The sequence below is a fragment of the Orbicella franksi genome, chromosome 5 (assembly GCF_964199315.1).
Source record: "Orbicella franksi chromosome 5, jaOrbFran1.1, whole genome shotgun sequence".
NCBI lineage: Eukaryota > Metazoa > Cnidaria > Anthozoa > Scleractinia > Merulinidae > Orbicella > Orbicella franksi.
Genome location: NC_138149.1, coordinates 15,614,862 through 15,627,400, shown reverse-complemented (window position 1 = coordinate 15,627,400; position 12,539 = coordinate 15,614,862). Strand labels below are relative to the sequence as shown.

The 12,539-nt window shown below is 41.0% G+C and overlaps 2 protein-coding genes across 2 annotated transcripts; one reads left to right on the top strand and one right to left on the bottom strand.

Moving 5' to 3' along the window:
* Nucleotides 1-658: 658 nt before the first annotated feature.
* On the top strand, nt 659-5,211 carry LOC145487806 (solute carrier family 23 member 1-like). Its single transcript, XM_081466606.1, has 3 exons — nt 659-1,901; nt 2,572-2,868; nt 4,004-5,211. Exons 1-3 carry the CDS (start codon nt 1,689-1,691, stop codon nt 4,373-4,375), a joined length of 882 nt encoding a protein of 293 aa, XP_081322732.1. The 5' UTR covers nt 659-1,688; the 3' UTR covers nt 4,376-5,211.
* A 3,171-nt stretch (nt 5,212-8,382) lies between these two features.
* Nucleotides 8,383-11,355, bottom strand: LOC145488418 (uncharacterized). The gene is made up of 3 exons (XM_081467284.1): nt 9,864-11,355; nt 9,102-9,483; nt 8,383-8,429 (listed from the first exon to the last, which is right to left on the bottom strand). The coding sequence occupies exons 1-3, from the start codon at nt 11,353-11,355 to the stop codon at nt 8,411-8,413; spliced, it is 1,893 nt and encodes a 630-aa protein (XP_081323410.1). The 3' UTR covers nt 8,383-8,410.
* Nucleotides 11,356-12,539: the final 1,184 nt, after the last annotated feature.

Sequence of the window (12,539 nt, the reverse complement as noted above, 5' to 3'; positions counted from 1 at the left end):
CCCACGCGTGTTCATAGCCCGTTTACATTCGTCCTTGGCGAGAATGTATTTTGTCAAGGTGTGATTGTTCTGTTAAATCCAGTTTGTGTTTTACTTTCAGTTAAATGCTTCATATTTATAAGAGCGACGTACGTGTTGCAGTTTTCGAGACTTGATGACCTCCAAAACATTGGCTTCGATCGATTGAAAATCGTATTGTTTGGACCTGTATTTTTGAAGCTGCGGGAAGCAAGGCGGAAGGAAACATTTCATACAATTACCGATTTCACATTGTCACACGTTTTAAGTCGTAACTCCAAATAACCAGTGTAAAGTGTTCTCAAAGTTTGTAGTGAAATTCGTCGGATAAGCGAAAAGGATGTGTTCCCTAAGCGGTCCGCAGATAATGTTACGCGGTCATATTTTCGACGCTCTTGCACAGAATCTTTGTCGCACTGCTGATTTCCAAACCTTCGAAAAACTCTGTGAGTCTAACAATTTTGCTATCATGTGATTCTAAAGGATTAATCTTCGACTTTCATCTAAATCGAAAGAGAAATAAGTGTTGGTTAGCGGCGTACAGTTGCGATCTATTTACATATCAGTATAACGCTTCTTGATCATGATCTGATCACACAACTTTGCCGGTTATGTTATAAATACTGCGGGATTGGGAGATATAGGTTGTCGGTAGTATTTCTACAAATCGCTGGTTAGCTTTAAGCAGAAAATTTATGAAAGTAGCGTTCGAAAGTCTGCGGAACAAATTCCAGTGAGAGTTCTTCAATGGTTCTCACAGATTCAGTTCGCTTGTTTCGGTTCGACAAAATCAACCATCGTTTACGTCTTTATTGCACCATTAGCCGATCATCGTCAGTAAATTGTACAGTATATCTTTCTTTAAATCTGGAATATTGCTGCAACAGCCGATAGCACCTCTGGAAGGCGTTTCTGCGCGCTTTTCGAATGTTTATTGCACCATCCTGAAGGAAATGAGAGGACGTGAGATATCCAACCTTCCTGGGTAGACGTCACAAGAGCCGCTGGACCCATTCTCCTCAAACTCGGTCGTGAAACAAAATGGCGGTGTTTTGGAGCTATTTTCGAGATTTCGTCGGGGCACAGAAAATCGAGGATTTAACGGAATCCAAAAATTTTTTCGCAGAACTATTTCAAATAACAAGTAGATTCGTTTTAGCGAAAAAAAATTTGGGGGTTTAGGTGCACTTTAATAGCGCTGTTTTCCCAGTACCTTACCAAGTTTGAGATTCCAGTGCCGGGATATAGCAAAGAACGGAGAGGTTTTTATGTTAGCCGATATCCACTGTTCAGATTATATCCAGTGAGTATAGGTCTTTGGACATTTCGAAATGTATTTTTTAATTTTGTTTAGTCCCTCTTTATGAGCTTAACGTGTGTTCATATGACTACATGCATGTCGCGTGGTTTATACGCAGGTAATTCTAGCAATCGCAGTATTGTGGATAACCTGCGCAATCATCACCACAGCGGGAGGCTTTCCTTCTGATCCCAGCATTCCTCAGTACCTGGCGAGAACCGACGCCAGGGCTGAAGTGTTAAAAGAAGCCAAATGGTTCAAATTTTCGTATCCAGTTTAGCAGAAGTAATTGGAGTCATTCTTGCATTCTTTCAGGCTTGTGCGTGTACTGTTTAACACGTGATGTTTTTTTTTTGCAGATCAATTCGGAATGCCTACTGGGGTGTTGGTCTCCATCATTGGGTTCGTGGGAGGTTACTACGCTTGCGCGAGATTATCAGGAGCCCCTCCACCGCCAAAACATGCAATAAACCGCGGAATAGGAATGGAAGGAATTAGTTGTCTCTTGACGGGAGCGTTCGGTAGCGGAAATGGCACAACCTCGTACAGCTGTGTAAATATTGGAGCCATCGGAATCACAAAGGTAAACTATTTGCACAGGTCATTTGCATTGTTTGGTGTTGCTGTTGTTTTCACTGTGGATGTTGTTGTTCTTATTGTTGGTCTTACTGTTGTTATTTTTTTTCATTGTTCGTCGAACAGTGACAAAAATGTATTTGGGTACACTCCTTCGGAAAGACTACATGTAACAAGGCTATGGGCTATTTCTCTTGATGGGATAACCTGTTTAATTTTGTAAGTTGGTGGCCTTGCGACTGCTTCGTGACACCTACCTAGAGTGATGTTACCTGTCCTCACGATCAACACAGTTTTTTGTTGCTGATTAGAAAAACTGTGGCTGATTTGAGCAGAGATGGTCTGACATTGCAGTGTTTTTGGTCCATGTAAAGCTAAGGGTACACTATTGACAAACCAAGCTAAATCTAGATAATTTGGTAGTTGCATTATAATGAATTTCACTTGTCTTCGACGAATTCTAGAGGAGTAAAATGGGAACTGCGATTTGCCCTTTTTCTCAAAAGGAAAATATAATTTGATTTACTGGGTCTGGGACGTAACTTTGACTGAGAAAAATAATCCTGAAATGGAATGTGAGTCTCATAAGGATTTATCTGGAACTTAAAGTATTAAATATAAGGAGAAAGATTTTGACTGAAGTTAGTCTTAATGAATAATGCCTTATACTTTATTAGGTTGGAAGTCTTCGTGTTATCCAGTTTGGAGCTCTTGTAGTGATGGTTGTTGGTTTTCTTGGTAAAATTGGCGCGTTATTCGTCAGCATTCCAGATCCCATTGTTGGTGGAGTTTTCATGGTCATGTTTGGAATGACCGCCGCCGTCGGAATCTCGAATCTTCAGTTCGCTGACATGAATTCCTCCAGAAACTTGTTCGTTGTTGGATTTTCCACTGTTTTTGGATTAGCTCTGCCACATTGCATGAACGGTCATCCTAACGCAATTGACACAGGTATGATTTACACTGGAAGACATTAATCCCTGTTGCTTTGCCTTAGTACAAATTCTTTTAACGATAGTTGGTACACTGACTGTGAACCGAATGCCTGCTGTCAGTCGGTACCAACAGTTACTTGCAACTTAGTAACGAGTAATTCACGCCTCAACAAACTGGCTTTCGAACCTGACTATCATCTGAATTTTGATTTACATTAGACGGATCCAATTTTATAACAAGTGACCAATCCCTGGAAACTAGCTTTCCACGAGTCCTAACGGCTAGTAACATCAGCAATTTCAAGGACCTGAAATCGTACTTCGGACTAAAAAACAACCTTGCCCTGTGCTTGGTCAGGTTGTTAAAGCATCACTCTCGAACACTGAACAATCTTTTCATGATTCCTTACCCGAATGCTTATACTAAACGAACAAATTTTATATGTACCCCAGGCCTGATACAATTTAAAATGCAAATTAAGCGTAGTTTTTCACCTAAAGTTTAAACCGCGCATACATATACCGTAAATCCTCGAATTAGCGCCCGGGGCGCTTATTTCAAATTTAGGAGAAGACGGGGGTGCTTATTCAAGGGGGCCCTTAATCGAGGGGGGACGCTTATTAAATTTTTCCCCAACCGTGGCCTGACAAGATCATTTTTAATACATCATATCCGCATAAACAGCAACATAAGCTGCTTATCGACATAAAAAGCTGATCCTAAAGTTTAAATCGCGGCACCGTTAGTACTCGTAAATGTTTTCCAAACTTAATGTGTTCAAAAACTGAAACAATGCACAAATCTAATACCACACGACGAAAACTATACATCCCTTTCGTTGTCTTATTACTCGTCCATGAAATGGGGGAAGGGGAGGGGGCGCTTATTCGAGGGGGGGGCGTTTATTTTAAATTTTGGCTGATAGGAGGGGCGCTTATTTGAAGAGGGCGCTTATTCGAGGGGGGGGGGGCGCTAATTCGAGGATTTACGGTATTTTATTAAGAATAGCAAAACCCCAGGGCACCTTTAAAATTTAACAATTTAAAAAAGAAAAATTCCCACGTAGAATAGAAGTAGATGGCGAGGGGTTTTGTTGAATGAAGTTCGCTTGTTACAAAGTTTCCATAACAATCAATATATTCTCCTTCCCTAAAAGGTTGTGGGACACTTTAGCCGTTTGTATTTGACATATCAATAAAAGTCTGCGCTACATTTTCGTTGCTTTTCTGGGCCTATAATTGGAAATTAACGACATACATGTATATCTTTAACTGGAGTTTCAGAAATCGACCAACAAGCATGACAGTGAGTTGTATCGTTGCATTGATTCTGGACAACACCATTCCTGGTACCTTTGTGGAACGCGGGCTTAAGGCTTGGAGGCAACACCTGTCAGATGACAGTGACGAGTTTCAAACAGCTTCTATTAAAGTCTATGATCTGCCGTTTGGTCTCAATCGCATCAGTAACTACAAAGTGCAAAGTATTTGCCTTTCCTACCGCACAACGACAAGGATCGCTCGCCAACAGCTGATGTGGAACTGAACGTTGCTAGTTCCTAGCTGGAACTGATTGAAACTGTTGACAGTCTATAGGAATGAGAGACGTTATTTCCAGTTAGCCGAATAATTTCTTGAAAAGTAAGAGATAGAAAAGTGCCCAATTAGTTGACCCCGGGGGGTACTTCCTTATATGGGCTATATAGCTATGTGCGGCCCTTAAGGGTAAGGTTTTTCAGCCGTTTTGGTCATAAATGAGGTGTCGAGTTTGGCCATTTTGGTCATAAATAGAGTATGGTTTTTGCACTCTAGTCTTGAATTAGGTATGTTTTTTAGAAGAAGCTACTTTTTCATCATTATCGATTAGACCATCATCAAAAGCCCTTCATAAATTATGTTTAGGACAACTGTGCTAGCCACAACGGTCATAAATAAGGTATCGAATTTTTGGTCAGGTCATAAATAGGGTAGGGAAAAACGCAGATTTTGGTCATAAATAGGGTAACGGTTTTGGGAAGCGGGCGGCTCACCCCCACCAAATTTTTCTGGGAATATCTCCCGTGAGTTGACCAAACATGATACAGTGGAACCCCGGCCGTTTTGGCACCACTGCTAAAAGGGGCCATTTAAAATTTCGTCGTTTCAGCACGTAGTGAACGAGTTACTAGACTCGAAAAATGACTGACTGAGCTACTCTTTAAATCAAAGGGTGTTGTAACGAGGTGCTCGTGAGGCAAGTTAGCCTGTATATCACTAGCCATTTAGAAATGTGATTATCGCTTAACCGTATTGTCAAAGTCAATAGCAGGTAAGTCAGATAGCCCAATTCGGCGAATGCACACTGTAATTATTTTCGTTGCAAACTCTAATTTCGTTCTAAAATTAACTTTTCATCACTGGCCAGTTGAGTTTGGACTTTTTGTTTTGCCATAAATATCTTACAGAAAAATGGCAGACGGTTCCGTAGATGAAGACTAGTTTCAACCTTCAGACTCATCTCCCCTATTTTGTATTTTTCTATCTACGCTCCAGGCCTTGCTGCCGCTTCTTGACTATTATTTTGCGTAAGTTTTTGCTTGTTCCATACTTCGTTTAATAGTTTTAAAAAAGCCTTCACATTTAGTTTGTACCTCACATGTGGCTATTGCACGGGGTCATTAAACGAATGTGTAGAAATATGTTTCCCAACTGGATTATTGCTGGCTTGCTGACTTGTATAAATCTAGTATTTTCTGGCATTGCTTTGTATTCCCGCTTGTACACTAAATATATGAAATAGGATACGTGATAAATAATTACATGATAAACTATTAGTAATCAGAGATTATGAGAGTGCGTTCGACGCTCTCACTTTAATATATATATACCGTAAATAAATGATTTCACTAGACTACGAGTAGTCCCTCTTTCGCTTAGTCCGTCGTGCGTGACGCGAAAGAAAACCGCGAGAAAAAAATGGCCGCGCGAAATCCTGGGGGCGAGGAGCGCGCGAAAGGAGGAACTACCGCCTAAGCCCAAGAGTTTGCCCTTTCATGGCCGAGTGATTTTTCGGTGTAGGATTTCTCATCTTGACGTCTTCTCATTATCGCCTGTTGTCAATAGCTCCGGGAGATATCCTAAATAAAATTGCTCTGGCAAAAAACATATGTTGTGGGAAGTATATCTTCGTTCAGTGTTCGTTCAGCGAAACTGCCAAAGACGTTTTAAAAAGACGGCGAATGAGACATCTTGTAACGATTTGTGCTGCTTCTGTAAGTGTAAATCTAAAAGTTATTGCAAAAATTTCAAATGCAGAGTTTCAACCGAGAATTTACATTATGTATTTGACATAGGAGATCATCTAACTGCGGTGAAATGTTTGTCGATAGCAGCGGAAAGTTTCAGATGAATGTCCGGTTTCAAGTGAAAGTCCGGTTCAATCTTTCAAATGGACGGCAGAAAGGCCAAGCTCAGTGAATTTATATTCGCTGACTTGGACGATGCTGTTGAGCGGCGAAATCACTAGCACGCTCGCAGTCGGGTTCTGAGGGGAAAAGCTTTGCCAAACAAACCACTGGATAAATTTGAATCTTTCCAAAGCCCGTTGGCAGATTCGCAAGAACATCACGGCTTGCGAAGCGCGATTCCAACGCTTCGATTTGCTCCAGTTCCAAAACATTCCTGCAAGACGTCACACGTATCTCGAATGTTGACAACACGTTGTCAACGCTCTTAACATAAGCCAATCATATTTTTGCGTTGTGAGAGCAACGCATAATTCAAACTCTTGGGTAGTCCCTCCGGTAGTCCCTCCTTTCGCGCGCTCCTCGCCCCCAGGATTTCGCGCGGCCGTTTTTTTCTCGCGGTTTTCTTTCGCGTCACGCACGACGGGCTAAGCGAAAGAGGGACTACTGGTAGTCTATGATTTCACTAGCTGACTTTCAACCTTTGTCTATTGCTAAAATCAACATTTTTCAGTAGCAACCGAGGTTCTACAGTCAGATACATTGTATGCATAGTGTCAAAGTCCATGCTAGTGAAGAGGTCACGATTTGTTGATACGTTGCGTGACGCCGCCAGTTTCTGTAGACTCAAAAGTTTCATAGAATATTTAAATTACGTACATTATTCTTAGCTAGCATTTGCAATCGCGTGCTCGTTTCGCGTGCTCGTTTATCGTAAACAAACTCCGTGCGACTAATTTGAGTGTTTCCCCTGATGAGTAAAGTAGTCTTATGGATCTTGCCTTCAGAGTACTTTACCACCGGTTCCAAACAATAAAATTTCGACCGGATAAAGACTGAGCTATCTGTCGCGACTGAAACTAATCAAAAAATGCAATCAAAATGTAGCTGTTCCCACGGTTATCATCCCAAAGCCAAGCCGTGTTAATAAACAAGGGCAATTCTCTCAGATTTCGATAAATGCTACCGTCGAAGCGTTGAAAATTCGCCAAAATCTAACGCTGAGAGCACAAAATAGCGAAGCGTACGGCGACTGAATGGAAAGAAGTCAAAGAAAGATCCATCGGAAAGACGAGCTCACATGGCCTGCTCAGATACTCACATGTTCGCCACATGTCTTATCACATGTCTTAGCATTAAACGGTACCAGTTTACTGGCCGTGACATGCCCCTGCAAAAGTCAAGCGGGGTGGCCATTTTGGTGTCCTTACAGGAATGTGGTTTTTTCGGCCTATAACCGTGCACAGGGCAACCAACTCGGGAAAGTCACAGGTCAAAATTAGGATTGCGTTCCACTTCGTCGAACGCAATAAGATAAATACAGATGTCCTGGACAGATTTGTAATTGTTACACATGTGCATAACTGTTGTCTACTTTTTCCTTTGTCACAAGGAATATAGAAGCCTATCAAAAAGGGTTACATTATGGTGACAGCTGGTGGGGGAGAAGAAAAAAAAAGCCAGCAAATTTTACATTTCTTGACCTAAATCATTTTTTGTTTGATTTTAGAGGTGATCACTTCCCGTGAATACTGACATTAAGACACCACCCCACCCTCACTAGAAAAAGAATAGTAGTAGCACAGCTTCACAGTCCTTCACAAGCTGGAAATGTTTAAATTTGTCAACAACAAAAACACAGAAAACTGCACTGATTAAAGCAGATTTTTTTTGTACAGCGGTTAGAGTAGGGGCAAGCTCTTTAACTACAACACGACAGTGTTTTCAGGAAGAAGCTTGTGTCCCCTGAGTACTGACCTTTGCCTGGCTAAGTAATAACTACCCAAATGCAAGCAGTAATTGTTTTAGTTTCTCCTTCATGACTTGTTTATCATGTTTCACCCACTCACCGCTCTGCTGAAATATTGTCCAGGAATAAATAATAAAACGTTTTGACGAAATGTGCAGTTCGACCAGGACAAAAGACCCGTATGAAAACCAGCTAGGGCTGAGGTGGCTTCCTCTCTACATATTGCAATTTATTGACTTATTCTTTTTTAATTCATGCATCTCCACTTTAATTACTTCTATCTCATGACCAAACTGTCTTACTAACTACTCGGCATTATTCGTTGCTTCTTTCCCAGCTCCATGTTTTGTGTTACTCACTTCCCCTCAATACTTTGATCCTAGTTTGCTTAGAGGGACACTTGAGACCTTGAAGAAAAAAGTAGCTATCTGTTAACGACAAGTAAATGTAAAATTTGATGGATAAAAGCCTACATTGAATACTTGCGACACAATTTGAAAACTGTATTGTAAACAAGCAGTTCAAAACTAAAATTGGTCAACAAAGGTATTTTTGACCAGCTCCTTATACACCGGACAAATCATAATTTTGCGAGGCAAATTTGAGCAAATTTCTACACATTCAAAGCAATCACAGGAAAAAAACAGCGATACCAAAAACGAATGCGTATGATTATATTTCATTTTGTAGTCAAAGAAGGGACTTTGGATTCGTTTTACTATGTACGTGTTCTCACAGATTGAATGCTTACAAAGCTTTGGAGAATTTTAACCGAAGAAATATTTGCCTGTGTTTGTGCGTCGCAAATTGGCAAATTACTGGTATTTTATCTCGCGTTCATTCTTTGTCGTAACACGTTATATCTTTCTATGGTGTGAGAAGAATACGCGAAAGATGACCTAAGAAACTGTAACAACTAACTAACTAAGTAACTAGCCAAATACATGTAGAGACAGACTGATTCACTCACTGGCTGACCGACTGACTGACTGACTGACTCACTCACTCACTCACTCACTCACTCACTCAATGACCCACTCAATGACCCACTGACTGACCCCACTGATCTAACTACTCACAGCCATTCCCCATTTGACTTGGTCTTTGGCCCATGTACCACGACATCAGCGATAAGAACCAAGCATAGTTCTGTTTGGGTTCCTTGGTGATGTCTTGTGTCCTTAGCATCGTTCTGTATCTTCTCTTTGTTATCATCACCTAGTCCACCTTCCTCGAGGGTGACATCGATGGCGCCACTGTCTTTCACGGCACACAGGATGCTAGGCTTCTCGATTTGTCCAGTTTCCAGTTGGTTTTTAAGAACGTTTTCTCCTGCAAATCCGCGTACTTCTTCCTGCAAATCGTTGAGAGGAACAAGCAAAGCTAGGCAGCACGAGAAGGACCAATGTGGATTTTTGCGCCATTCTTTGATGTAACGACACAGGAACACTGTGTACTGAGCTGAAATAAACGAGAAATGAAGGGGTTTGTGATATTATACTAAAATTATAAAAAAATTCTGAAAAATTGAAGAAACAATAACTTTCAGAAATTCTGAAATAGCGGTTTTCCGTGCTGTCTCACCAAGGCCCAGAACAAAGATCTCTTTCTCCACGATTTAAACATTCCCACTCAGCATAGAATCCTTGCCCTTTTATTTTGAATACTTCTTAATTAATATGTTACAAAAGCCTGAAGATTAAGGACGATTGAGATTGTAATACAATTTTGATCAACTTTCGTTTTTTTTTTTAATAAACAATGGGGTTTTGTATGCACCGTTAGTCATTTGTCGCTTAACTGGCCGTTTGATCCAAATGCTATTAGTTCTATTATCTTACCTACAAGTAGGGCAATAACCAAAGAATTAGCTCCAAGTACCAAAATCTTGAGCCAAAACGCGTCCATGTCCGTATCGACCGAGGCCGATATATTTTCCGCGGGTATTCTACTCACGGCTCCAACACCAAGGTTGGCAACAGTAACGGCAAGGGAAGTCGCCATTAATCTGTTCTCTGTTGCATCTCGTATGGGTTTGATCCATGAAAATAGCATCCCGTACATCCCAGCAATGACCCACGCCAAACCAATGTAAGACCTGCTCTCTTGTCCTACAAGAATCAGTCCAGATGTAAGGATTACTTTACGTGACGTTTCAACTAATTCCCAGTACCAAGCGCGATTTTCGTAGTTTTCAAAAAGAAACCGCAATCCTGAGATCATTTCCATTCCAGAGCTCGGCCCCTGAAGTTCGTCGGCGTCCATAGTAGCTATCATTGCTTTTTGCTTCCTCCAAAGGACAATGAATGAGGTGACCGGGAGGGCAACGATATAGGCGGTAGAGACATACGACACAATTAACCAGTGATTGTAATTTGTACCCTGGCATTTTATACTGTAGTCGGCTTTCATGTACTTGAGACACCATTCCTCTTTATCATCACGGCAAAGTTCCTGGCAAGCTATTGGTAGGACATTAGCTGTCTGGGCACACGTACTCAGGTAAGTCACGTACAGGAAGAAGAACAAATTCCTGAACACGACCTCTTTTATTTCTGAGATTTTTCTTGACTTATCATCGCTCTTTAGATTTCGACTCCTTAAGATTATTGCTTTCCACACTCCGTAAACACCAGCGGAAACACCAATGGCAGCGGCATTTATTGACATAATCGCAAGCAAACTTCCAAAAGCATTTACACGGAACCGCGCGAAAAGGCATCCGATCGGTGCAACCTGAAGTACATCCATCTGGAGTATTTCTGAATATTTCGCGATTACTTTCAGAGAACCTGGCCATTGTATGTACGAGAAAGCTTCAAGTAAACCATAGGTTACCTGATAGAAGCCAATGACGATCTTAAGTTTGGAAAAGAACATGTCTATAAGAGAATATTTCTCTCCTTTCCTTTTCTTTTTCTTGCCTGTCCACAGTGAAACTAAAGTTATTATGATTGCAAAAGCTGCGATGATCGACAACTGTCCCACCATCCACTTCTTTGAAGGACATCGCATGCACGTTTGAAGCTGTTTATAGTATCCTGAGCTGCAAACGTGACAGAGTGGACCTTCGTAGCCATTTAGACACGGGGAATCCAAACCACCCTTGCAAGACTCTTCTCTTGGACACCTGTAAGGCGTTGGGATCGGAAAAGGGAACTGAACGCTGGAAGCATCTAATGTTGGTGAAACTGACAGGAGGTTCGCGATGAAATGTCTGTAGCGATCTTTGTATGTCTTGTTCCGCCATTCCCACCAATAACCAGATTTTAAAGAAGCGTAGTCATCTCTGCATGTCAGTCCTCCTACGCATTTGTGACATTTCTCAAACATATGGGTTCGATAGAATTCTTCCAAACATTTGCAAGCACGATGTCCAGCGAAGAAATCAGTTTCTGTTCCTGTTGAATATTGACAAAAGTTGCAAAACGTTTTCCTCTGTAATAGTTTTATTATAACTGGAAATGTTCTAAATGTATAGAATTATACCACGAACACAAGGTGACAGAGATGTTACTCGCACTTGAACAGTTCACCTCGGTTTCGCTGCAATCTTGACCGAGGTCCTGAGTACAAGCAATTCGAACGCAGTGAGATATGTGTTTACGATCGATGTCAGGATACTTCCATAAAGACCGGCCAAGCTCGGTTAATAAGACGTTTATTATATGGCCAAGCAAGAAAAGTTCAACTTGCTGAAGGTCACTAATGGTAGGCGGTTCGTAGTCACTGTCTTTTTGCTTGCGAATTGGCATGAAAATTTTGGTCAGAAAAAGATAGAACTCAGTAACAAGTATGTTTTCAATTTCTCTAGCTTCTTTTATTGACTAACAAAATTTCTTACAGGCGTTTAAGTCGCTCTTAGTCCTGTATTGAGTGCTTTCTATCTCTGGACTTGGAAAAACTTCGCAATATCTTATTCAGCTCGTGTTTTGATTGCTTAAGTTGAAATTACGTTTACCAAAGTCTGCTCGTTTTATAAATTTAGGCTATTCCATTTGCAATTTTAGCCGAAACAAGCCAAACGATTTTGTACTTTTTCACCGCGAAAATAAAAGGTAGAGCGATCTAGATGCCAGTTCAGATGGGAAAATCCAGACTGCGGTCAATATCGATCTTGGCCAATCATATTCGTAAATTTGGTAGTTTCCAGTCCTTGCGAGAAACGGCCATATAATAAGCGGTACTTATAAATCGTCACATGTGTATGTATGGCGAGTAAGATTGAAATAAGTGGTTTTATCAATGATGCAAATTTTTGCACCAGAAAGCAAGAACATATGAAGAGTGGCGCTTTCGATTCATACAAGACGAAATTTATCTCGCATGTCAGAATGCCATTAATCAATGGTAAATGATTAATGAACAGTTGATGAAAATTTCAGCTTCCTCTGGTTAAATTACGGGCATACCTCTACTGGGTGATAGCAAACGTACCCTTTCCCCGGTTGTAGGGTTTGCGAACATCAGAGTACAGGAAAGTAGAGAACGAAAAAATGCCACTTCCGAGAAATTTC